A 27,687-nucleotide genomic window follows, 5' to 3' on the forward strand; every position below is an offset into this window, starting at 1 on the left:
TACACTCGAGATTAAAACATGAACCTCAAAACTTCTGTGAGCTGAAGTTAGAGATCGTCTCAAAACTTCTTCTCATTAAACACACAACATCTAAACAAGAACAACAGTACAAAACAAATCATCTTTTACTATTTGATTAATTCAAGAAAATGGTTCCATTAATAAAAATAATAATAATAATAATAAAGTTCATTTGTATGGAACCTTTTATACATGAAATGCAGTACCTTGAACTGCAGATAGAAGATACTTAACAAATCAAAGGTTGTGAACATGCAGTAAAATACTATAAAACTGAGTACATTTTTAAAAAAATGAATAGATAAAATAATATATATTTCAGGGAAAATTATTATGATGTTGTGTAGGCAGCTAAACTTACATATACTGTATATAAAAGTAATGCATCTGAACTAGGGTTACCAGTAACGATTATTTTCATTATCAATTAATCTGTTGATTATATTCTCAATTAATCATTTGCTCTGTGAATTTACCTGTATTATTGCCTATTATTTACGTGTTTATTTGCCTGTAAATCTGTGCTGATGTCTTCAATGTGCTTGTTTAGTTTGACCAACAGTCCAGAATCTGAAGATATTTGATTGAATGTTATATATGTTGAAGAAAAGCAGCAAATGCTCACATTTAATTTGATATTTTTGCTTGAAAAAATCCTAATTGACAAATTGTTGCAGCTTTAATCTAAACAAAAGAAAAAAGAACGTTTTCACTGAACGTTGCTGAGATGATGAGATGATGAAGAGTTTGAGCAACAAGTGTCATGTTCATAAATATTCAGTTTTCTATCAGTGAAGACCAGAAAATATTCATTCGTATTATATTAGATTCATTTGAGAGGCTGGAACCAGATAATTTTGACTTTTTTTTTCTTAAAAAATTATTAAAAAGTAGTTAATCACTGCAGCTCTATTATATATGAGTGAACAGAAGACTGTTCCTGTCATTAACTGATGTTTTTGTTGTTTTTGCTGAACTGATGAGGATGAGGATGATCATTTCTGACGGCAAAATCTCTCAAACAATCCCACAAAGTCCATTTAGAGGCTGTTTTTCTGCATCATTGATGATCGGGGACGAGAAGTGAAAATAAAAAGAATATCTAAACGTCTAAAATGCCAGAACAACTGCGGAAAATTCCAACTGCTGATGTGTGACGATGTGATAAAGGGTCTGACATCAGCTATATCAAACGTTAGTTAACGTTAGTTCTCATTAGTTGCTGTTTGCATGTAGAAACCTTAAAAACATGATCATTCTCAGGCAAGTTCTGGACTTACAGGGAGTCTTTTTTCTATGATTTCTAAGCAGTGTATCAGTGACACACATCAACACACTGTATCTAAAATCGTGTGTATCATGTCTGGGCGTTTAGATATGAGTTATGACTCAGAGAAAGTTTTCAAGTTTTGATGCAAATCTTTGCTAAACTACTCAATAGACTCTTGTTTTCTCAGCTGCTGTTTTCAAGAATGAAGTCTAAACCTCAGTCGACATCATATCAATAAAGATTTACTGTAACTACTAATATGGACACGTGGTTGTTGTGGAAAAACCTCGACTGAGCTGAAGGGAAGCGATTACTGACACAAACAGTGACGCAAATGTAATGTCTTGGTTACAGTTGAAGGAGGCGATTTATATAAAAGGAGTTGACGAAATTATAAATTCAGTTAGAGGTGAACAGGAGGCGTCTCTCTGTGAATCCACAGTTTGATTCTATTCAATAAAAAGAGTTTTCGGTGTGAAGTTGAGACTTCAAAAAGAACCTGTTGTGGTTCATGAATTTCTAGCTGTGATCCCCTCCAACCTGCCATCTGCTGATACTCTCTCTTCACCAATCACACATGATTACATGTTATCTCTGCACAGCAGTCTCATGATCCCCTCGTGGCTCTCTACATTACATTTTTCTTCATGTAATCCCAAGAAAATGAAGGTTTTATTGAGGACAAAGGCCCTAAAAATATGAAGGGTGAAATTATGTGCACAACCACATCTTGTCCTGTTATTATATGATGGATTCGGTCGACTGTGTCCAGTGTGCTTCGGTAGAATGAAGCATTATGAATACAATACAATGCAGGCAGCCAGATGGACTACATGTCTGACTCCTGGGTTCCTCTGCAGCTTCTATCTCACAATGTTTTCAAGCTTTTCAGACATATTTGTTTACCTGAACTGCAGAGAGAACCAGGCCTTTATTTGAAACACGTTTGGGGGTTTTATGATTATATTTCCTCATATTTTAATAAGAAGCCTCCCTGTTTTCTGACCTGCCCTTGATGTATGCAGTAGCCGATATTTTACATTTCCACAGCAGTAACTCCATCAATATGACAACAGTCCTGTCACACCCACCACTCTGCTGACACATCTGTTCAGGAAAAGGGTTAGGGTTAAAAAATGGCGATTAATCTCTCTGATTAGTTAACCAAGTGTTAATTTAAATAGATTTACTTTAACTATTTATATTAACCAGGGCTTTATTTGAGACAGGTATATAAATGCCCACTTTTTGAAATGTGCAGTAACTTGGTCAACATATCTGACTTATGGGAGGCTGGTTAGATATGCAGGAGTGAAGGTTAGAGGAGCTGCTGATATCAGAGAGGAACATCAAACTGCTAGTTGGTCCATCATTTTGGTCCAAATTGATGGATGTGATAAAGTTTTGTTTAGATATTCATGAATCCCAGAGGATGAATCCTACTGACTTCGGTGATCCTCTGACTTTTCCTCTAGCGTCACCTTGACGTTGATATTTTTTAATGAAATGTCTCAACGACTATTGGATGGATTGCTGTGAAATTTGACATTCATGTTCCTCTCAGGATGAACTGTGATAACTTTGTTGATCCTTTCATCTTCCATCTATCATGATCAAATACCTGCAACAACTACTAACGACATTCCCATCAGCCTCAGCTGTACTTATGTGAACTGGTGTTCAAATAATGACCAAGTCTCGAATAACAGACAGGTCCACCATGAACCAATGACGAGCTTTTGTTAATAAAGGCTGGGGGTAGTAAAACATTGAGGGGGTGGAATCACCTGCACTACCTTCTTCATTGTACTACTGATTGATGTGAAACAACTGTCAACAAAACTCGACACTTCCTGATGTTTTTCACATTAAAAGTCTACATAAAACTAAGACTGCAAGACTTTTAATATGAAACTTCTGGAGGAAGTGTTGATTGTGTTTGTTTATGTTACCTTTAACATCATTTCAGGAAAAAGACAAATTTGAACACCTGACATGACTCTTTGCTGTACTGATGGAGGTAAATGTTGTGCAAATGGATGTTATACTGAATTTATCAAGACAACAGGTCAAAATGGAGGAAGTGTTAAATTAGCATTAACTAGAGAACACTTGTCTCAAATAAAAGTCCAGTTCTCTCTGAAAAACAATCTAAATAAGGCCCGGGACACTAATTTAGAATTTACGGTAACTAAGATGGTGAACATGGAAAACACTGGATGTTCCTCATCTTAGCATGTTTGCATTCAGCCTCACAGACCTGCTAGCATGGCTGTAGACTCTTACAGGCCTTTTCCATATACATGTGCTGGCTTGGTTTGAATTGATTTGACTCGGTGAGTCAGCACGGCAGAGATTTGCCTCTCCATTACAACAACTAATTTCCTATAAGTTCTTCACAATAAAAGCCTTCCGTTAGTTTGTCAGTGGAAAGCTTTTAGCAGCAGGAAAGGTTTTCATCAGCAGTAACTTAACACAACTGAAAACCATTAGAAACGGTAAAAGTTTCTGAAAGTACAAACAAGGACGTGGGAGAGAAACTAAACTTCAAACCACAGAGATTCAGTTAAAAGCTACAAAAGTTCTGAGAGCTGAACACACAGAGACTTTTACATTCTTTTTTTTGTTCAATTAAAATGAGCTTATATTTAACTTCTTCCACTATCATGCAGCAAAAACAAAAAAAGATGTCGCTCTTGAACAACAGTGACTATCTGCATAAATAAGGTCTCACCATAAAGGAAACCACCCAAAGTTTCTTGTGAAAGTGTCAGAAACATTCGAGGTGATGCAGAAACAGAGCAGCGGGTCTTTGAAGTCAGTACAAATGTAAATATTGTGTCCGCCTACAACACAAATGTGTTTTCAGTCTAAATAACTGCCTGTGTGTTTGTACAGGTTGAGGACAGTATGCGGCTGTAAGCTAAACCTCATATCTGAAGGAGACAGCACACGGATCAACCTGCAGGTCTGACTGACAGGACGTCTCTAGTCTTGCTTTCATGTGTACCAGCGATCAGAGAGCCGCATAAAACAAATATGAATTTATAAACGCTAAAACCTGTCTGTTAACGGTTAGCTGAGTAGTTTTGTCTCTTTCAGCTTTTCTTTGAGCTGTTTTTTTTTTGTGTGTCAAATCTTCCCATCGGTGCTCTGACGCTCACTTTTTTTTTCTGTGTTGATATGTTTGAAAATGTAACTTATAAATGTCGCCAACTTTTTTAATGTGATGGGAGTTATTAATGAACAATGATATGATTAATGTCATGACACCCCAGGGCAGTCCCACATGGCGCTGTACACTGTGTTAAACATTAGTTTGAAACATGCATAATCACAAACTTGTATGTTTTCTACATAAAAAACAATCTCATAGGCTTAACCTTTTGTTGAGGTCCTCCAAAGGTCCCAAAGTCAACGTTCAGCTTTTATGCACCACATACTTTATCCTATATTGCCATGTATATATTTTGTAAAACACTTTATCAAATTTCACTATCTTATTTTATACTGAGGATTTCTGCCAAACTGTATTTCATTGTGTATTAATACAATGACAATAAAGAATCTATCTATCTATCTTAAACAAACTCTCAATTCATTTAAATGAAGGCTGAAGACTTTCTGTTTGCTGCTGCCTTTAATTAAATCAAATTTGTGACTATTGATCTCTCACACTGCTCCGTGAATTTCATTGTTTCTGCTTAATTCACTTTTAGCTTATTTTTATATTCTATTTTACACTTTTTTAAATCCCATTCATGTGTATTTTTTATTGTGTTTTTTCTTCTTAATGTTCTGTATGAAAGTCTTTTTATTTCCTTCAGCACTTTGCTTTGTTGGTTCTTTACAAAGAAACCATCAGACAACCAAAAGCAACAGTTGGTGAAGAATTTCACCTCTTGCAAGATGAAGATCGATTTCATTTAAATCAAGATTACTCGTGTGTGTGTGTGTGTGTGTGTGTGTGTGTGTGTCCTGACCCGCCGTGGCCTCTGATCTCTGCTGTGCTGAGCTGTGGAGGGTCAGGAGCAGCCGGCTGTTGCTGATCTGCAGCTGCAGTCTCCGGGGCTCTGGGCTCAGCCGAGCGGAGAGCAGCAGCCCGTCTGGGTTCCACGTCCTGAACTGGAATCGAACAGAGAAACCCCCCATGATGGAGGACGGCGCGGCCGCCGGCAGCGACAGGAAGCTGCTGCTGGAGCTCAGGAAGGTGCAGGCCGTCAGCTGGGGCTGCGAGCACGAGAAGGTCACGTTTCCCTGGAGGACCAGAAACACAAAGTCACACACATTTAAAATAGCTTTAATTAATAATTTTATAAATGCAGAGCCTGATGTGTCAGTGTGTAATGTGTTGGTTGTGACTCTGCAGCTCCTCTCAGCTCATTGTTTATCTGTCCGGCTGCAACTTTACTCTTCTTCAGTTACATTATTTAAATATAGTCAAAGTCAAACTCACCACGCTGTAAATCTGTGGCTTGCGTCTCTTTGCGAGGTCGATGATGTTGATGCCGTTGTAATAAAGGTTTTCGATGCAGCCGTGAAAATTCTTCCTGAGGAAGGTGCCCGGTTTGCCGGGCAGTGGGATGCCACCGAAGCTCAGCTTTAATCAAGAGACCAAACAGAAAAATAATGCAAAAAACTTCTTTTTATAGGTCATATCACAATGAAATTCATATCCTGTTTTTTTAAATTTTTTTTTATACCACTTTGGTTTATAACCAAATTCTTGAAAATACAGAATTTAATATAATATAATAATACTCTGGCAGCTTGTTTCAGCTGAATGAGTGAGTTTCATGAACTTAAAGGGGAACTCTGCTGATTTATTTTTACTTCCTGGACCGAAGAAGCCTGAAATAACGCTCACTGTCACAATGAATAACAGTATTGAAACAGACAGGACGGACTGACCTCATAGTCCACCTCCAGTGAGTCTCCCTCCCCTTTGGTTTGGAAGTGCTGCGTGTGGGAGTCCACCGTGAGGTTCACTTGCTTGTTGAAGCGCTCGATGACGACAGAGTGCCAGTGCTGATCGTCCAGCAGACTGCCGACTGTGACGGCGACGCGACCGCTGCTGAACCTCAGCCTTGTGTCGTCTGACGGGAACAAATACAGGAAAAACGATGGTGAAGTCATTAATCCGGTGAAAGAAAACAACCGCAAAAGATTTGCTAGTTCCTGTTTCTCAAATGTGATGATTTGTCAGAGAGTCACATAACATGTGCTCAAGTCATGACTTTTAACTCCACTTTGACTTTAACATCACCAGTCGAGGTTGCATCCAAATGTAACTCAAGCCTGTTTCCATCCACTGTTGTTTGAATATCAGGAGATGAACAGCAGGTGGCGCTAATTCTCCAGTCGCTGCCATTAAACCGTCACAGAAGAAGAGGAAACAACGAGATGACGTCATTAAAAGCTCAAACGATGGAAAATGTGATGGAAATGTGACATTTCTGTTAGTTTCATGTGTTCATGTGAGGAAGGTTACAGTCTCCTCATCATCGCTCCACACAGATCTGATGTTTTCAGCTCTTCAGTGAAGTCACATGATTCATGTACGTCGTTATTTATTCACTTTGATTTTTATCCACACAGCTGCTGTTACACCTCAGACAACAGGAAACACTTGTTTTGCAATATTTTGGGATTTTTTTTTCAAATTTTCTTGTGTTTCCATTGAAACTGAATAAAAACAGGTGGATGGATCATAAAACATTTGTAAAATTTTCACAGCCACCTTCTGATGTGTTTTCAGCACCAGAGGAGCGTGTTGACTGTAAAGTGACTTGCACTTCACATCCAGCTGTTTTAAAGGATCTACTCCTTCAGAAACAAAGGAGGATGCCTCTCGGTAGTGATGAGCTGTAACCACAGACTCTGAAGAGACACTATATTGGTTTTCTGCTTGTTACTGGAACCACATCATTCTGTATGCAGGTGAAGAACCTGACAGACATCTGGCACCCACCATGTCTGATGTCAACAAGAAAATGGGGCTTCAGACAGCTGTAACTGACCCAGGTTGAGGTAGAGGGCCAGTTTTCCTCGGTGAAGCTCCAGAGTGATGTAATCTCCTCTCTGTCCCTCCCCGTGCAGTAACACCCCCTCGGCCTGCTGGCTCTTGAACCGCAGAGAGATCACGTCCTTCACCGTCGACATGGACTTCTGATTGAACCGGTACAGCAGAGAGCTTCTGCCGTCAAAGTCAGCCACGTCTGATTCTGAAAAAAATAACCACATCATGATGAAAACTATAAAACACATTGGATAACATGATTCAGCCGCACTGATTTTAAGTGATTCAAGTTATAAAATTTTGGATATGTAGAAGAATTATCTCCAAAAGGAGTTTAGCCACACTAGCGGCATCATATACAGACAATGTACATATATAAAATCTCAGAAAGAAAAAAAAACACATATACATCCTCATATAAATGCAGAAACATGTCAGCAAGCATAACAAAACACAAACATAAGAAAGGTTTCATACTAGGGATGCACATACTGGATTTTTTGCCGATATCCGATATGCCGATATTTCCAACTCATTGTGGCCGATTGATACCGATATATGCACATATTGTTTTCCAGCTGGCTGAGGAGACTATTATGGATGCAAGCATAGATTATACTAAGTATGATCAAGAAAGACAATATATGAAGGAAGAACTGAGGAAGACTGGAGTTCAGGAGCTCAGCATTAAAACTTTAATGAACCTGCCAAGTGGGAGCAGCAGTAGAGTTTTCTTTGAGTTTATTAGACAGACAGGATTAATGTGGAGGATTTAATCTCTGGTCCACACTCCGGAGCAGAAGGTGGCGGTAATGCACCTAATACGCTGGTTGCCAACCGCCGTTATAAACCAAAAAGAAGTTGGTACAAACAGAGTGGTACATCCTGTCAGTCAGGGTGTTTCCTATCTGTGCAGCCGAACACAGCAGCTCCTCCGTGGACTGTTTCACCCTGACGGTCCCGGTGTTTCCTCCGCAGGCTGCACTTCACTCAGCCGCCCGTGAATAACAAACCGGGGCTAACGTTAGCTGAGAGGCTAGCGGAGTGTTAGCTGCAGCATGACCGGAGGGAAGCACAGCCAGCTAGCCTCCGCTAGAAGAAGCAGCGGGTCTAACGGGCGGCTGAGTGAAGTGGAGCCTGCGGAGGAAACACCGGGACCGTCAGGGTGAAACAGTCGGAGGAGTCAACAAATCGGCCTCTCGTAATCGGCAGAAAATGTTCGTTTTGGCCGATGCCGATATTTCATTTTAGAGCTTTTATCAGCCGATACCAATGACGTGCCGATAGTATCGTGCATCCCTACTTCATACCAGATACAAGTATATGACTGCACAACTCTGAGTGACTTATGAAAGCTGCAAGGCCGATGTTTTCATTAATTTGATATGCAATTTCTATAAATATTATTGTAAATAAACATTAGTATAATAAAATATAGTAATAAGTATATGTCTTGGTGTCTCATTTGTTCCTCTTCTTTCTCTTTACATGTGGACTATAATGTGACAAATTGTACACGTCACTGTCAATGACTGAGAGACTCCCACAGGAGAATAAACTGTTCACACAGCAGCGTCTATTTAAGATCATTGTTGTAAGAGTCACTTAAAATGAAGGTTAGTATGTGCAGGATCTTCCTTTCTCAAGACTGAAGCGATACTTTCCAACACACCTGCATCTGAGAGCGTTGAATATCTCCAATGAAACAGAAGCAGTTTATTAACAGCACAGTAACAGCAGCGTATGTGAAACTGGCTTCAGTGTGTCCTGAACAACAAGGCTGAGCTCACTTATTAACTGTGGGTTGTGTTTTTTTTCCTTCTCTCAGGTTTACCTTTTATATGATTCTCCTCTCCAGAGACTCTCCTGCAGAGATTCATGAATTTATGGATTTCCAGCCTGTAATGCAGCAGGAGGAGCTGCATAGAAATGCCACCTGCCTGCACATCTCCTCCCCGTCATTCCAGCAACAGCCTTCACACTTCAGCTACTGTATGAAAAATTAACTGCAAGCTCTCACACTGAGACGGTATATTTAATCATATTTTAGTAAGAAGTTGCTCCATATTTACTTATGATCTTCATAAATTCAGTATAATGTCTGTTTCTACTACATGTCATGTGAAAATCTGTATTTTAATACTAATTTACCACATGAGCACCCGTCAGTGTCCAAAATTCACTTTTTGACTGACCTGCTGAGGGGACTGATAGGTGAATACATCCACCGGGAGAGCATATAATAATAAATTGCCTTTTTGTGTCACATGTACATTTTAATATTACTAAATATTATTACTAGAGCAGCAACAGTAAATAGAAGGATAATATTTCTGACAGTCAGTATCAGTCCTTCCTCCCGTCCTTCGTCCTCCTCCCTCTGCTCCATTTTTATTTTGACATATAAATCTGCTTATTAGTTTTTCTGTGATTATTGAAGCCAAAAATGTTTGACTTTGCAGCGGCTTTTCTCAAAAGTTTGTGATACAACTATGAAATGTTTTATGCGCTCTTTTTGCTGTAAAACTGCAGGATTTGGGAAAAAATTACAAACAAAGGAAAATAAAATGATGAAGAGTCGTATGTCATCACTTCCTTGGATAAAAAACATCCTGCGTATCACAGAAACAACTGCATTTCATGTGCTTTCAGTTTTTACTTTATTTTCTGAACATGAGAACTATGGGATCAAAGTTATATATATAAAAAAAGAAAATACTGTATTGATTTCCAATTATAAGCTTTTATTAAATAAACTTTCACCTCAACATTAACACCAAATAAAATCAGTCAATAATGTCGTTAAAGGACGACTCCACCTGCGTTTCTTTCCAGGTTCCTCAAATGTAAACGTCCACTAAGCCGTTAGCAGAGAGCAGTGACACACACACACACACACACACACACACACACACACACACACACACACACACAGACACACACACACACACTGTTACCACAACACAAATGCAACAACTGGTCCAAATCAAAAGCTGTCTGATTGATTTCACACAGAAAAATTGCAGTAATTTAGCAAAATTGTAAGCTCTTGCAAATATTGTGGGGATTTCTTGAATTTCTGTTCATTATTGTGATTACTGCAATTTCCTGGAGTGACTGGTTAGAAGAATGTTTGTCTTAGCAAGTGTGTGTGTGTGTGTGTGTGTGTGTGTGTGTGTCAGGGCTGCAGTGTGCTGCTGATGCTTACACCACTCTCAGACAGTGGTGGAGCTTCAAACCCGCAGCATCACCACACAGTTCACATCAGATACAGGTCCGGCCGCATCGAGAGAGCAGCAGCGTTTTTTTGTTTCGACTGTGAACCCGGTGAGCTCAGGCGCTTCCATCATACTCATGTACCTCAACACAATGTGCATTGTTGTCCTCATTCATGCAAAATGGACCTGCATCCAACCCTGGGCGAGAGAGGAGGGTCAGGTTTATTGGTTTTTGTTGGTTACAGTTACAGGGATGTTATCATGCTGGAGTTCCACCCTGTTCCTGTAGACACGAGCTTATCGCTCTTGAAGTGAGTGTGGGTGTTTGACGTACAGACTGAGTGTGATATGAACGGCAGGGGATGTTTCACTCACTGTAGGAGCAGCCGTACACCTCCACTCTGAGGCTGAGCCAGCCGCTGGGGTTCCAGTCCAGAGGGACGAAACGCAGGAAACGAGCCCTCACCGAGTGGGACAGCTTGTTCTGGACGACGGCCTCCGAATTCACGTTCCCAACAAACCTCTGCAGGACAAGACAGACAGATACATCATGGTTGTGATGGCAGCACTTAATTGATGTAAATAAAAAACACCAAATACTGAGAAATAACAGGTGTGGCCTCAGATTTGAAGAAAAAGAATCAGAATATTTCAACCGGGAGAAAGAAAAACACTTTTTTCTGCTGAATGCTTGAAATCCAAGCAGAAGAAAACATCTAAATCCTCTGAATAACAAAGTGCTGACAGGGAAAACCCAAGGGCGATGTCTTTTTCCTCTCCTGAAACCTACTATCAGATGAAAAGAGATAAGCACCATCATGTGGTGCAGAAACATGAGAATATCCGGTCCACTGTGGTGAGGAGCAAGTGGGGGAATAAAGGGTCTCATACTGTGTTTTTCTTCTTGGGAAATAACAAGCAAAACCTTTGAGATATCATTATTCATTTCCGCTTCAGTGTTCCCTCCAAAAGAGCACAGCAGGAAGAAGCCAGAAGGTTACAACATCTTCATTTCAAACTGGAAGTTACAGTAGACTGAAGTTTAGACAGGAAGCAACAAAATACATTGTTTCTGCTTCCTAAATGTTCTGTATGAGTGTTTTCTGAAGTGACGCCTCAATCAGCAGAACTACATTTATTTAAAAACCGTCCTGAGTGTTTTCTGAGCCGCTGTGGTTAAAGGTGGTTTAGGTGTTGTTGAGTTCATCTGGAACTAAAAAAAATATATAATTGTTTCCTTTTAATTCTGGTCCGGTTCACACACACTGACCTATTAGAAACAAACCAGGAGTGAACTAGAGCTGCTCCTAATGATTATTTTCATGAGCAATTAATCCGTTAATTATTTTCTTGATTAATCGATCAGTCTTTTGGTCAATAAAGTGTTAGAAAATGGTGTTTCCTAAAGCCTAAGCTGACTTCCTCAAAGGTCTTGTTTTGTAACAACTAACAGTCCAAAACCCAAAGATACTCAGAAGATAAAATATATCAAATAAACCAACAATTAATTGATTATCAAGGTGGTTAATTAATTTTAATTAACTCATTTGTTGCAGCTCTGGAGTAAACATGAAGTCACATGGGCTGACAGGAAACGTGTGTTACCATGGTTACAAATGAATCTTGTATAAATATAGACTATATATCACTTATCACTTCCTAATAATCAGTTTGAAATATAGTTTGGATCTCATCTCTGCTGTCATAAAATCCTGTGGTTGGTATGGTTGATGTTTGATTGACACCTAACTGGTCTAAAAAACATTTTTTGAAAATAAATTAATTCTTATCTGCAAACAATGTGCCATTGTGGAGTGTCTGTGCTGTCTAGTGAGTGGTCAGTAGGTGGCAGCAGGAAGCTAATCGCCTTGAGACGAGAGAATTAGTGATGCATGGATGCGGCAGGTGACGGTGACGGTAGCATTGTGGCTAGTGAGACTATACGGTGACAGTGATGGAGAAGTTTTTGCTAACTCCGAACTGGACCCTGGACAAAATTCAGAGCCAGATGAAGGCCCCGGTATGAGTGGAGGTCAAAAGAAACAAACACAGTGAGCTCGAGCAACGTCTCTGTCGCGAGGCGATACAGCGAAAGCTATCTTTCATTTGGATTTACTTTCACCCGGCAAACAAAGCTATTTTGACATTGCTCCCATTTTCCACGACATATCTGTGTGAGGTGAGCTTTTCAAGCCTGACTGCTTTAAAACACTAAAAACAGAGAGAGACTGACAGCTGTTGAGGAAGAGCTTTGTGTGTGTCTTTCTTCGATTCCCGCCAGGATATCAGCTCATCCAAACAGGCCCAGACTTTTTTCTTAGTGTTTATTTGATTCTTATTCAAGATACTTTGACGAGAATGACTTTATATTGTTAATATAGGTTTCATTTTTTAACATTCTCAGCTGGTGGTGGTTGAAAAACACTGGACTAAACAACCAAAAAAAAAAAAAGATATGTCTTTTAGTTCAGGTCTGTTAATGATCCACTCAGGACATTTGCTCATCTCTGAATCAGTTGAGTTGTTAAACTTGGTTCTTTTCACACAGAAAATGGACAGAACGTTCTGTTCCTCTCATTGGTCAGATGTGTCTTTGGTGAAAGTGAGAACGTAAACACAGGAAGAAGACAGTCTATTCCATTGGTAGTCCAGGTGGGATCTGGTTGCAGCCTTGTAGTGAGTCAGATGGAGGTCGTTCCCACCGCACAGAGACCACCTCCTCTAAAGGGTCTGTGTTCGGTATTTTTAGTAGGATCGCTGTGTTCAGATCTGCCCAAATGAAGAAGTCCGATTCAACCGGACTAAACGCTCACACACAGTATTAACGCTGGAGGGAGCAAAGCAGAAAAAATAGAGAGACATGGATGGAGACAGAAACAGAGATAAACACCCTCCTGCTTCTTAAATGATTACCAGCTGCTTCATAACAGTCAAATCAATAACAACTGGGCATTAGAAACTATCAGAAAGATAGATGGTCTGCAGAAGAGCTTCAGGCTTCACAACAGAGTACAAACAAGGCCAATAATTCAGCTTTTTCTCCTCCAGCAGCAGGAAGATGCAGGGAGGTAATGCTGAGCAGCAGCACAAATGACCGTCCACAGCATCTCTCAGAGGACACGGATACACGAGGACCCCGCTTCTCCGCAGATAATGAAGGCGACAGTCCGACAAGGCGTTGCCATTGAAGCTGTTATTGTGATTTATGCTCAGCTCTTTGCTCTTTTGTACTGTTTAAGTGGAGCCTGGTGGCTGAATCTTAAAGGAGATGCAAGCTAAGCACTTCCACATGCAGGAGGCGTTCACTCATCTCACCGGGTTTTCCACGGAGACGTGTGTAACATTTTTGTGTTTTTTTTTTTTTTGGTGAGTTAAATTAAAGGAACATGACGACATGAATATTCATAACGCCGGGGTTTTTCTAAACGTGTTCGACTTCAAACTCTAAAGGAGTCGATGCTGCAGTTCTGGGAGTCGACTCATGAAAACACGCCGCTCATCATGCAGAGTCAGGCTCATTTAAAGGGCCAGTTCACAAAAAAAATCAATATTAATGGTTTACTGTAGATTTTTTTCACATAATTGCAGGAAGGTTTTCATCAGGACTGTTTCTTGTGAAGCTGTAACTCTTATTTATTAATTAAGTTTATTTTACACATATTTAGAGCTGCAACTAACAATTATTTACTGATTAACTGTTCAGTCCATGAATTGAAGATTTATTTTGTATTCAAATGTCTTGTTATGTAAATAAACCGAAAACATGTTCAGTTTACTGTCAGAAGCATTTCTGCTTGAAAAATTACTAAAATAATTCATCAGTTATTGAAATAATTGGTGATTAATTTTGTGTTGATTCACTAATTGATGAATTGACTAATTGTCTATACATATTACATAATGTACATTTCTACCTGCATTTGTTTATGGTTTTAACTTCTTTTTTAAATGGATTTTAAATGTTTCTTATTGTTTAAATGTGCTCTTTATATTTTTTATATAAAGCATGCTGAGCTGCATTTATTATTCATCACAATTCTTTAAGTAATATTAAATATAAATATATTTAATTAATTATTAATAATTATTAAATAATATATTTAAATGATCTTTTCTTTTCTCTTTCCACTTTTTATCATGCTGTTAATTTGCTGTTTGTCCTGTTTTTTGTCTTATAAAACACTAAATATCTCAGAATCAGAAATACTTTATTGATCCTCGGAGGAAATTGAGTCATGTAAGGTCATTTTATGGTTAATCACAGGAATATATATATATATATATATATATATATATATATATATATATATAATATACATACAAGGACAGAGAAATTATATTAAAAAATAACTAATGTGTAAAAGAATAATGCTGAGAAATGGGATTTATAAATGTTGTAAAATGTAAGAATAGTATAAATAAGAAACATTAGTTGAAATATACAATATAAATATAGTATTAATGCAGTATAAATACACACCAGAGTACTGCTTGTACTGTTAAGTCAGTATTACACAGTTGAAAATAAATTATGGGGTTATGAAGCTGCTGACAGTGGTGAAATAAGTCCAAAGCACGTCATGAAGTGGGTGGGAGACATTGTCCAAGATGACACGTAACTTGGACAACATCCTCGTCTCTGGCACTGCCGCCAGAGAGTCCAGCTCCGCCCCCACAACGTCACTGGCCTCGCGGATCTGCTACCTTCAACCTGCTGCACCAGTACACAACAGCAAACTGGAGAGCATCCTCAGCGTTGTCCAGCAGATACCGAAGGACCTCCTCACCCTCGCTGAAACATCCAACTAGTATATCCAACTGTCTGCGGTGTGGTAGTTGAATGATTTCATTACTCTTTGTATCCTTCTCTTGGTGTTTTGCCTTCTGTTACTCTAATGAAGTCAACTGCGGTGAAGTCATTCTACCCATTCATGCCAAACACATCAGCATGAGTCATTAACATTCAAACACAATCCCCCTGCAGACTCTTTCTTTCCGGACATGAACCCTGCTGCTGTGGACTCCCTGAGCCGTGATGTTTGTGTTTTCTTTCCCCCCTTGTGGAAAGACTCACAGAAAGCACATCCGCTCAGGTCGGACTGGTAGACGAAGTTAGAGACCCGAGGGTGCAGATCGTCTCCCAGCAGATCAGAGGTCATCCTCATCCACGTAAACAGCTCTCACCCCACTGTGACTTCATTATTTCTGTTCTCCAACGGACTGACGAGCCGCCTCATTAAGACTCTTTCCTCTCCCCCTCCTGTGATAAGCTCCCTCGAGCCTCTTTTTCCTTTATGTCAGTGTTGCATACAGCAGGCAGGCACATACGTTCATTCTACCCACAATCAATTCAGTATGGAGCCATCCTGCAGTCAACAGCTTCTTTTATAGAAGATCATTGGCCACTTAATCAGCTGAGAAAACACGACGAGTCAAAACAAATTACCTTTAAAACTCTGGAGTTTTTTTTTTTTTATCTTTGTTTAGCATGTTTAAAATACGCATAGTCTTCTTTTTTCAGTACAAACACCACTATAAGTAAAGTGTAAAGCTACCTGGAACTGAAATTACAAGAAGAATGACACAGGCATCTGTAAAAATGTACAAATCTTTAGTGATAATCACTGCAAATATAATTAAAGGACAGTTCAAGGTTGTAAAAAAGTGTTGTTTCACTATTAATACACACAAATACAACAGAAAAACGTATGAAATCACACTATAATACTCTTTGTGTTTTCTGAGGGGTTAAAAACACACTCGACACCCTGTAAAGTGTTTTACAACTTAGAGTATTACCAACAAATAAGCATTTACAAAGACTGATATTATTCATTAATTAACATATTCGTATCCTCATTAGGAATCCTGTCTCAGACACCTGAGCAGCTAACAAGCATTAAGCCTTTGAGACCTCAGCTGTTTTTCCTTCATTTTCATTCCCTTTACAGGATTGTTGTAATAGACACGTTTGATTTACATCACCAGAACAAACAGACTCGGTGATTAAAATCGGTAAAAACACTGAATAAAGAAGTTTCATGTGTTTCCCAACGCTGTTTAGTGGGCAGCCAACATCCGGGAGTGGATGCGAGCCGAGCTGGTGCTAACGTTTCTCTGATAATTTAAGATCCAGACGATGACTAAAACCCATCATCCAGTTAAAAGATAGAGTTAAAAATGACCAAGATCTAAAACGTTTATTGTGAAAATGTGGCTTAAAACTGAATAAAATCATTTTCTGACAGTTTCTGATGGACAACCACAACGCTAACGTATTATCTTGTAGGTGTATACTCTTTGGTAGACACCATTGACTCTTTGATAGACATCACTGACTCTTTGGTAGACGCCATTGACTCTTTGGTAGACATCACTGACTCTTTGGTAGACGCCATTGACTCTTTGGTAGACATCATTGACTCTTTGGTAGACGCCATTGACTCTTTGGTAGACATCACTGACTCTTTGGTAGACATCACTGACTCTTTGGTAGACATCATTGACTCTTTGGTAGACGCCATTGACTCTTTGGTAGACACCATTGACTCTTTGGTAGACGCCATTGACTCTTTGGTAGACGCCATTGACTCTTTGGTAGACGCCATGGACTCTTTGGTAGACGCCATTGACTCTTTGGTAGACACCATTGACTCTTTGGTAGACGCCATTGACTCTTTGGTAGACATCATTGACTCTTTGGTAGACATCACTGACTCTTTGGTAGACATCATTGACTCTTTGGTAGACATCACTGACTCTTTGGTAGACATCATTGACTCTTTGGTAGACATCACTGACTCTTTGGTAGACATCATTGACTCTTTGGTAGACATCACTGACTCTTTGGTAGACATCACTGACTCTTTGGTAGACGCCATTGACTCTTTGGTGGACATCACTGACTCTTTGGTAGACATCATTGACTCTTTGGTAGACATCACTGACTCTTTGGTAGACATCACTGACTCTTTGGTAGACATCACTGACTCTTTGGTAGACGCCATTGACTCTTTGGTAGACACCATTGACTCTTTGGTAGACATCATTGACTCTTTGGTGGACATCACTGACTCTTTGGTAGACATCATTGACTCTTTGGTAGACATCACTGACTCTTTGGTAGACATCACTGACTCTTTGGTAGACGCCATTGACTCTTTGGTAGACACCATTGACTCTTTGGTAGACATCATTGACTCTTTGGTAGACATCACTGACTCTTTGGTAGACGCCATTGACTCTTTGGTAGACACCATTGACTCTTTGGTAGACATCATTGACTCTTTGGTAGACATCACTGACTCTTTGGTAGACGCCATTGACTCTTTGGTAGACATCATTGACTCTTTGGTAGACATCATTGACTCTTTGGTAGACATCACTGACTCTTTGGTGGACGCCATTGACTCTTTGGTAGACATCATTGACTCTTTGGTAGACATCATTGACTCTTTGGTAGACATCACTGACTCTTTGGTAGATGCCATTGACTCTTTGGTAGACGCCATTGACTCTTTGTTGTAGCGGACAACCACAACACCAACACATGAATCTTGTGTGTGTATACTTTTTGGCAGAGGGGGTATGACACCCTTGACAGGCGAAAAATTGAAACAGACCGTTACCTTGATTAAAATGACGGATTTCTCTGGGATTGAAAATTGTTGGAAACATTTGGGATAATGTAAGCACACAACTCAACAACATATGTGACATAGGTCTAATCGTTCTGAATCGTCTGTACGTTCCAGACTTACTACAGGATGTCTCAGACACGTTTTGAATGGGCACTGCAGTTCATCTCACTAAAAAGCAAGGAATCTTTGTCTGTCCATGTGTCCTTCACATATCTCGAGAGCCATTCATCCGGTCAGCTTCACACTTGGCGGATGTCTTGCTGGGAACCCGAGGACATGAAGTGTCAAATTTGGTGTAATTTGGACATACAACACATTTAATATTAATAAACTCTGAATAAACAAGCGAACAGCAAACCACTCAACGCCATGTCTGAGTGCAGCGGGGGGCTGTTTGATATAAACATCCTCACATCACAGCCGGGTGGGGCTTCTGGGCTCTGACTGGCTGAGTGGGACAAAGGTACAAGCCCCACTCAGTTAAACTGCCCAAGAGAGAAGAACAAGTGCACATAGGCAAAAAAAGAGAGGCAGAGGCAGTAAAACTAGCCAATAGTGGCACAGAGATGTTTGACGGCAGAATCAACCAATGGAAGGACATAAACTGCTTCTGCTTCTTATTGTTTTAATTGATATGTTTGTCAGTTGATACATACATATGCGGTTCTTGAGAAATAATAAACAATTGGCCCATTCCTAAAGGCAGGTTTTGAACGGGCACTGCACTAGTTACAACTACATCTACATTATTAATATTTTTAATGCTCTTGAAAGTTGGTAATTGATCAATATAAGCACCGGCTCTTTCCCTTTATGTACCAATCACAGCTAAGCTCAAACTCAGGCAGCCTCGGTCATCTTTCTGCACCAATGCTTGACTACATGCATCAGTGTTATATGTTACAAAGACACTTTGATAATGATCAACAGATGTAAAAGTGACCCTCGTATTTTGATCATGTCGACAGTGTTTTTCTTCCATTTCCAAAACCTAAAACAAAACTGATAAGAAGCTGAAGCTGAAGAGATGTAGTTGCCGCATTGTCAAGCAAAGGTCTTTCGATGTGGCAGTAGTAACTAATCGAAGTTGGCGGTCACTGTATTATGATCAAATGAGACACAAAATGCTGATTTTCCAGCTGCAAGTCAAACCTGTTTAAGAGAAACAGCCTGACGGGGGAAGAAACGGCTTCACATTTTGATTCCCTGCAGGATAAAAAGAGCTCTTTACACACAGCTACTCAAGGATGATGATGATGATAATCTGGACCCCCACCAGGAAGACTTTCAACTGACTCCACATGCACTGAAAGCCCAGCTAATTTACTCCTACAGTGAAGGAGACTGCAAATATTCTAAACGGAAAGTCGATGGGCATGATTTAAAATAGCAGCCGTAGCTGCCTTTTCTGATTAGTTTACTTTCAATCAACCATAAAATAACTTTAAATCTGCTCAAATAACTGCCAGAGCTTCATTTGTTCTTAAACAGGGTATTTCTCAACCAGAGTCCACATTGCATCACCTCACAGCTGGTCCACAGCTCTCTGCCCTGCGTTTGGATAATGAGGTCACCGTCAGCTCGGGAAGCAGCGCCATCCTGTTGTTTTCATGAACTCTTGTGCCTTTTGAAGCTTCACTCAGAATGTTTCAGCAGATTATCTCTGTGAAGGTTTATAAAGGATGACGCTACTGCTGGGACTGAGGTCAGACATGAACCTGAAGCTTCTCAGAGAAGCAAATAAATCTTAACTGGCCAAAAAAATGTCCAGGCTCGGCTCCTGAGAGGGACAGGCTGATGCGGACCGGACTGTCCGCACAGATGGTGCAGACGATCCAAGTGGCGAGAGCAGGATCCACCTTTGCTTCCTAGAAGGCGAAGTGGCTGGTGTGAGGAAAGGAGACTAGACCCCCTGATGTGTGCAGTGGGAGAAGTTCTTTCCTTTCTACAATATCTGGTGGAAAACATATGTACCTGTCTTTGCCCACCCCCTCGACAACGGCCGGTGATGCGTGTCTCCCCATGTTTCACCACACTGTGCTATGGAGAGGGAGTGGCCGATAAAGCCCCATCCAAAAAGTGCCTAGCTAGTCGGCTTTGTGAGTATATCTCCCAAGCTTACAGGCAGGCAGGTCAGGACCCCCCCCCCCCACTGTGGTCCGAGCGCATTCCACACATGGTGTAGCAGCGTCTTATTCATTGGTCTACGCCTTGTCTATTCATAATGTTCTACGTCTTGGACATGTGTGTGTCAGCTGTGGTACAATTGACCCCTCCTGGGCAATTATACACCTGTCTGTTGTATGACCTGTGACCCCTGCGAAGTTTCACCCAGCTCACGTACATGTTAACTGGGCTGGGGTTGGCCCCCTACTGCTCCGCTGAAGCGACTGGGATTATAAGGTAGTAGGAGGGCTGCAGAGGAGGGAGCCTCTCTGGAGGGGAACTACAGCGTGAAGAGTCGGTGACACACGGAGCTTCTTTTCTCGACTCCCGCTCGCTTTCTGTGATATTCACACCAGGACTCCTGCCTGTTGTTTTACCTGCTTCCAGGTGGAGATTTGGTGTTGTTATTTTCCTTTATTTGTTGTCAGTTTCCCTCCCGACAGTTAGTTTGGAGGTTTGTTTGTCGGAGTGTGTTTGGCTCATTAGTGGTACTCGGTATCGTCTGCAGGGATTTTCTTCACTTGGAGCAGTGACGGCGGGGGTTTAAATGGCGGAATAATCAATATAATTAATAAAAAAAAAACCCATCCTGTGTGAGGAGTGTATGTGGCTGACACAGAAGAACCCCCAACCAGACCCCACCAAGCAGCTTTCACCTCACATATTATTCTTAACCTTTTTCTGTCCAAACTAAATATAAATGAAATTTACAATGAAATGATATGAAACATTCTATTATTGATGGCCAGGTAGAGGTAGACTGTGTGTCCCAGGTGTTGAGGTGCATTCACACATACGGATGCAGAGTAGTCCTCAGTCTCATGAATCTGTAGTCCTGTGTGCTTGTTGTACTGAACATGTAATTTACATTCTCTGCTGCACCTGTTTTCTGACATAGCTGACGTGCTAATGAACCAACAGTTTTGGAGATTTGTTTCCACACCTTGTCCTTCTTTTTTTGAAGGTCCCAGTAGCTCGTTAACGACACGTCGTAGAGAAATCAGACACCCTGACATCAGCTTTTCCTCCGTTTTATTTAGAGTAAATTTACACGGTGGAGAAGAGTAGTGAACAAGGACTCAAAACAAGTGTGATCGGACCTCAGTGTTGTCACTCATACTGCGTCACTGGACATTTTCCTGAAGTTGAGCCTTTCTCATCAGTAGTGCAGCTGGGTGCTTTCTGTATCTCTCTGGCTCAGCAGGGCGGCGGGCTGCAAAGCCAAGTCTTATTAGTTCATTATTCATGAAAAGAAGGGGTCGTTGCTCCGGCGTTTGAGTGTGGAGGTGTGAACAGTCCCTTATTGTGTGTTCAGACAGAATGCAAAGTGAACTTTAGAGGCGTACAAAGTCAATGGAAACACGCAATTAGGTGCAAACTCACAAAGACACATTTGCAAGATTTGAAATTGTTTCAACTTGTGTGAAAAATCTGGGCATTTCCCAGGGCTTCATGAATCTGAGAGGAGAAGAAAAAAGGAGAGAGACTGGAGGGAAATAACAGAGAGAAATGGAGTTTCTGCTGAGCACAAACACACATAGTTGGTAATTGGCTGTTTTGGGTGAATAAACACCAACGGTCTAGCAGTCAAATTATGTGATTACGCTAATGACGTGAGGCAAAAATGACCTTCGATTCCTGTCTGAGCACACCTTCACAGCAGCTACAATGGATATTTTCTATAATAGTAATGTATGAGTTGTCAGTGTGTAATGTATTGGTTGTGGCTCGTAGTGATGAACCTACAGAGAATTATCAGTCATTCTGCAGCTTTATAGTGAGTTTCAGCTCATTGTTTATCTGTCCGGCTGCAACTTTACTGTTCTGGTTCATTCTCAGCGTCTCATAGCGCCGTTTTCAGAGAATAAGCTGTAAAAAGCTGCTGTACACTACCTGCTCAGCACCAAACAGACACAGTTAGCTGTAGACTAGCTGGTGAACATAGTGGAGCATTTAGCAGCTAAAGAGCCAGATATTTCCCTCAGGAGTTGGTAGAGAGCAAAAACAGAGCTGAAAGAGAGTGAATATTGGACTTACATTCACCAGGTGGACAGAAACACGACTCCACATGAATGATAATGTTGCTCCATAATTGCTGGTAACTGTTTGCCAGTAAGTTCAACATATCAACTTAAAAGCTGATGATGCATCAGTGTTGTTTTCACTGCTTGTTTCCAATGTTGCCGGTGTAAGCTGGCTAATTCTGAGTAGGTTTTGAGTAGTCTGTAGTGTGCAAAAACAGTATAAGATGAAAATTAATATATAATATAAACTGGACAGTTAGTATAGAAGTGGGACACTGCTTCAGTCTATTTGAACAAACATTTGGACTGTTGTTTTACACAGTCATCAAACTCTTATTTCTATATTTTTTCACAGCTAAAGGTTGAGTCTAATTGTGCAGGGGGACGTCTGCTGAGATCAACAGTCAGCTCTCTCATTAGTCCCCACAGCTCAGGTAGCAGCACTGAGCCATTACCTGTGAACTTCACTTGTTAAAATGCCAGACGGACGTCAATTAGCATGAGCCAAAGGTCTGGGTGAAAGCTGGGGTCGGCTGGCTCGGTGCGAGCTTCATCACAGACGCCTGACTAATTAGCTGCCATTCATCCTGCTGCTGCTTTTTTTAATTCACACATGAACAAGAAAGAATCCAACAGATTCATTAAAACATATACGTGAACTCCAGTTTTCAGTGTACCAGTGCTAGTTTTGAGTTGTTTGATATAAGCTGGCCGGCTGCTACATAAAACTAGGGAGTCTTAAATACTTAAATTCAGATATGAAATGTTTATTTAAGACGGAGCCTTCTGAGTTAGGCACACAGCTTTCACAAGTTACTTGATCCAAATCCTGAAGGTCCTGGTTCAAAACTATTAAGTTAAGTAATTTAAGTTAAAAGTACAGTATGAAACTTTTGCAATTTGGGTCCAAAGTATGTCTTAATGTGGAGAGGTGATGTGAAGCAGCAGAGATATTCCCTTCTAAAGTTTTCAACACGAGCCTCGTCCATCTAACCAATCAGTGAAGGCCAGAGTCAGGGGCACACATGCACGCGCTTCTGGGTCACTACTCCTCTCCTTCTGAGGCACCAAGCTACCGTTAGCCGAAGGAAGACGTCACGATGGCGGACTGACAGGCTCACATTGTGTGAGACACTCTACACCACAAAGAAGGGCAAGAAAAGAAAGACTTTTGAAGAAAAAGAACAAAAGCACAAAGAAACCGACAAAATTCGTTTTTTTTATCAAAAATTTATATCGGCGCCACTTTCACCAGATGAAGGGAGCTTTGTAACAATGTAATTTCATGACAGTAACATTACCTTTACCGTCTTTGCCTGTGAATCATGCCATAATAATGTAGTTACACTCGCAGTAAGGCACCTATGTATTCGAATAAAAGTGGAAATACATGTAAAATTCTGTTTTGTTTTTATTATGCTTTTATTTTTAAGATATTAAAGTGTTAAAATAAGTGTTTATGAATAAACTATATAACGAAGGAGGTCCCCACACCGGGTCTCGAACTCAAGTCTCCCAGATCATAGAAGACTACTGAGCTAAAACCAAGTGCATCACCAACATGTAGTCAGACCTTTATTGCCTATTTTTTACAACCTAACTTTGTGGAAAGGAGAAGGGGATCAACAGGTTATGGAGAGTCCCTCTAGAGCACTTCATTTGTGTCAGTAGTTCAGCTTTATCTCTGGGGAACACCCCCAACTCCTGGACTGATGTCCAAATAAGGAAATGTGCGTCATGTAGCAGGTGGATGTGACTCCCCTCACTGAGACCTGCTGATAGACGTCACAGCGGAGCAGAGGAGAGACACTGAGATAGCGATGTAACCGACCTGCATGCTGGTATTTGACATGTTTTTTTTCTTCTCAAAAACAAATAATTTTTAAAATATTTGTACAAAATAAATGCTCATAAAAAAACACTATTTGTGCTTTGCTGAATAAGCACCACCTCTATAAGCATCGTCACTTTATTTCTATTTCTAGTAATGAGAATCAATCAGTCACATCTACCAAGTACACCAAGTCACCCCTCTGGTCTGCTGTCATTGTCAAATATTAGAGCAAAATCAATTTGTGATCGCTGAGTTATATTTTTCATGTCCGCCAGCTGAATGTGTTTTAGTCTCCACTAATTAGGTGCTTTCCCCTGGGACTCTGGTTGTCTGTCACCTGTTTGTATGGCTTGTGTCGCTCCATTTAATTTACATAATGGTCTAACCACACTCAAGAGTAAGTCTTATTCCTTATCAGACGTGTTTTAAAATGGTGAGTTTTGCTTTTTTTATGAGAAAAAACCCCTTTAAGAGAGGACTATGGGTTTGTTTGACAAATGTGCCGCCGCCGGTAAAAACCAGAGACTGTGGGCTCATGCGAGGCCGAGATGCAGCGTCATTAGTCAAACACCTGTTCAACATACACTTCATCATGCTGCCAATTGTAGAAAGAACAGTGATTACAACAGGGAATATTTGGTCTGGATATTGACCAACTTGTCTACTTATATTAGATGGAGATATGTTTTATTATTGAATCTCTATTAGGTCAGTAAATCAGGTACAAAGGGGGCTTCTGTATATTATGCTAGTGATTAGTTGTCTGTCTTTGGTGTAGTGTCAGGAGGTGATGCCTTCAAAAAAAATTGCATGTTTACTTCTTTACCACTTTATAAAATCTTGACTGGAGGAACTTCAAGGTGCTAATTTTGATGCCACTTTGACCTCTTGATGGGTTTTCGTAGTGATAGTTGGTTGTCGGACACCTTTTGTTGGGGTTGTATGATTTTAATGGTAATTATCAGATTTCAGGGATTTCATAGGAATGCAATTTAGGTCTGCCGCTAGGGGTCTCAATCAAAACAATAACAAAAGACAGAGTGTGATGACGGTGTGAAGTAGCAAGGGATCATGGGAGTTGTCGTCTTCGTCATTAAACCAGCTTCACCGGGATAGGATTACTCCAGTGTTCATCATTCGGGATGTTTTTACCCGCAGAGGTCTCCTCCTCTCCAGAACAAACGGACCCAGAGATTACAGGTAAAAACACTGAATAAAGCTGTTTCACCTAAAAAATCAGTGTTTCTCCGATGATGTACGGCGATGACCGGACAGTCCGGTACGGGCTGTTCGCCGAGCTGCTGCTAACACTTGTTCGGTTTATTTCCCTTATAACTTAAGATCCAGACGTCCAATGACTAAAATCCTTCTTCCGGCTAAAAGATATAGTTAAAACGACCTAAATTTATCATGAAAATGTGGCTTAAAACTGAGTAAAAGTCAATTTATAACAGTTTGTGTGGAACAACCACAACTCTGATGTATTATCTTGTATGTGTGTAAGTTACTCTTTGGTAGACGCCATTGTAGCGGACAAACACAGCACCGCCGTATGCATCTTGTGCGTGTTTACTCTTTGGTAGAGGAGGTATGACGCCATTGACAGGCGACCAAATGAAACGGTCCGTTACTTTGATTAAATTACAGATTTCTCTGGGTTTGAAAATTATTGGAAACATTTGGGATAATGTAAGTACACAACTCAACAACATATATAACATAGGTCTAGTTGTTTTTAGACATTTTAATGTGGAATAATTACATATTATAGCTTTAAATTAGATGGGGGAGCTGGAGTGTCAGGACTTTCCTTTTGTCATTCAAACCAACAATAGAGCCTCATTCAGGTCGCTGGACACACTGCTGAACACCTCTTTCTTTTTTTAACCTTAGCCATCTGAGCTTAGCTTTGAACCAGGATTTGTCATTGTTGTAACTCACCCTGGTGCATGATGGTATACAGCTGTCCTCACACAAGCTGCTGTAGGATTTCCAGACTCCTGAGAACATCCCTGTTTCTACAGTCAAAACACTCACAGAGGTCCTCCACAGCTTCACTTTGGGACACACACACACACACACACACACACACATGGGACAGCCTGGTAGGCACCGCTGTTTGTGGTGTAAAAGTGATCAAAAGGGTCTGAGTGGCCATCCTCTGTGGAAGTGGAATTCTCAGGAGACTTCATCCTAGCTACTAACACACTGCTTGAACATCGGCGTGGTCGACCTAACTTCTGTCTTCCGGATCCAGGACGCATATAGTATTGACACAACAAAAGCATTCTGGGAGGAGAGGAGGCTTCACATTGTGACAAACCTATGTAATAAAATCTCTGTTGTTCTTGTTGAGTTGGGTAGACCAACATAATTACTTTATCTGTGATTATCCATCACATAGCTGTCTTTATTTGTGTAACTGAATGATTCCTTATGGCAGGTGGGCAAAGAAATACTGTCCATTGTTAACATGCACAAAAGGCAAACCAGTACAACTCTGTCATTATGGAAAAGGAGGCCTTTGCCCAGACAATAGATGAACTAAAACAAGAAATTAAAATTCAAGAGGTCTGCATGGATGTACACAGACAGATTTCAGCACTCTTTAGTAAATGTTCCTTTTTGTATTGTTATTTTTGTCATTATAGGGTAGAATTACATCTGTGGGTATATCACATTTCATGCTATATGTTGCTCATGCTGCTTATCTCCACCAAAACATCAAGCAAAGGGAAATACAAAGAAAGTGGAATTATCCATTCATGTGGCGTGGAGCAAAAAATCTGGAGAAAAGGTTACAAGCTGTAATTAAGCTTACAAGAATATATTAATGATCTCTTCTGTGTGAACCAACATAAAGAAAACATCACAAATATTAAAGCAAGAGGAAGTTTGCTACACTATACTGGTCAGTCCTGGTATGTAACCAAAGCATGTAGAATATGTTCATTACTGTGAAAATCTTGAGTTGATGTCATTGGGAAAATGACTGTTGCAGTACTGTTGAACTGTCTTTCTTATTTTTCTCAAATTGTCTGTGTGATTATTGTCGACCTGCGTTTTGCACCAATGACCTATGCATTTCCATCACCGTAGGGTACTGGAGAAAAAGCCTGGTTTATAAAATTGTAAATGGTTTGTCCTCCACTATGTGACTTTGTGTTCACTCGCTCAGTAAGTTCTATTAGATCCTCCAGAATATCCTTTATAGATGGTACCGTTTCGTCGCACTGCATTTAGACAGTCAGCTTTCTGTGTGAAAGCCACAACTCATTGGATGTCCTACCTGATGATACTATATGAAGAACTGTAGTTCAATCAATACATTCAAGGCCAAATTAAAAAATCAACTAAAGACCAATCAGCTGTGTGACCACTTAGTCTAGTTTACATTATAATTTGATTGACATTGTGGGTGTATGAGATGTGCTGTTGTGTGTAGCTTTGTATTTCGTATGGTTTGTTCTTTGTGTTTTTTTTGTTGATTTTTTT

At 40.3% G+C, this 27,687-nt stretch overlaps 1 protein-coding gene across 1 annotated transcript in view; it reads right to left on the reverse strand.

Annotated features, from left to right (window-relative positions):
• LOC137192258 (contactin-associated protein-like 5) overlaps positions 1 to 27,687 on the reverse strand; it is a 112,595-nt gene that overhangs the window by 48,365 nt on the left and 36,543 nt on the right. Inside the window, exons 4-8 of the mRNA XM_067602794.1 lie at positions 10,904 to 11,051; positions 7,312 to 7,515; positions 6,203 to 6,387; positions 5,748 to 5,891; positions 5,275 to 5,548 (exon numbers count right to left, since the gene is read on the reverse strand). Coding sequence (XP_067458895.1) covers positions 5,275 to 5,548; positions 5,748 to 5,891; positions 6,203 to 6,387; positions 7,312 to 7,515; positions 10,904 to 11,051 — 955 coding nt within the window. The remainder of the gene's footprint in view (positions 1 to 5,274; positions 5,549 to 5,747; positions 5,892 to 6,202; positions 6,388 to 7,311; positions 7,516 to 10,903; positions 11,052 to 27,687) is intronic.

The sequence above is a fragment of the Thunnus thynnus genome, chromosome 11 (assembly GCF_963924715.1).
Source record: "Thunnus thynnus chromosome 11, fThuThy2.1, whole genome shotgun sequence".
NCBI lineage: Eukaryota > Metazoa > Chordata > Actinopteri > Scombriformes > Scombridae > Thunnus > Thunnus thynnus.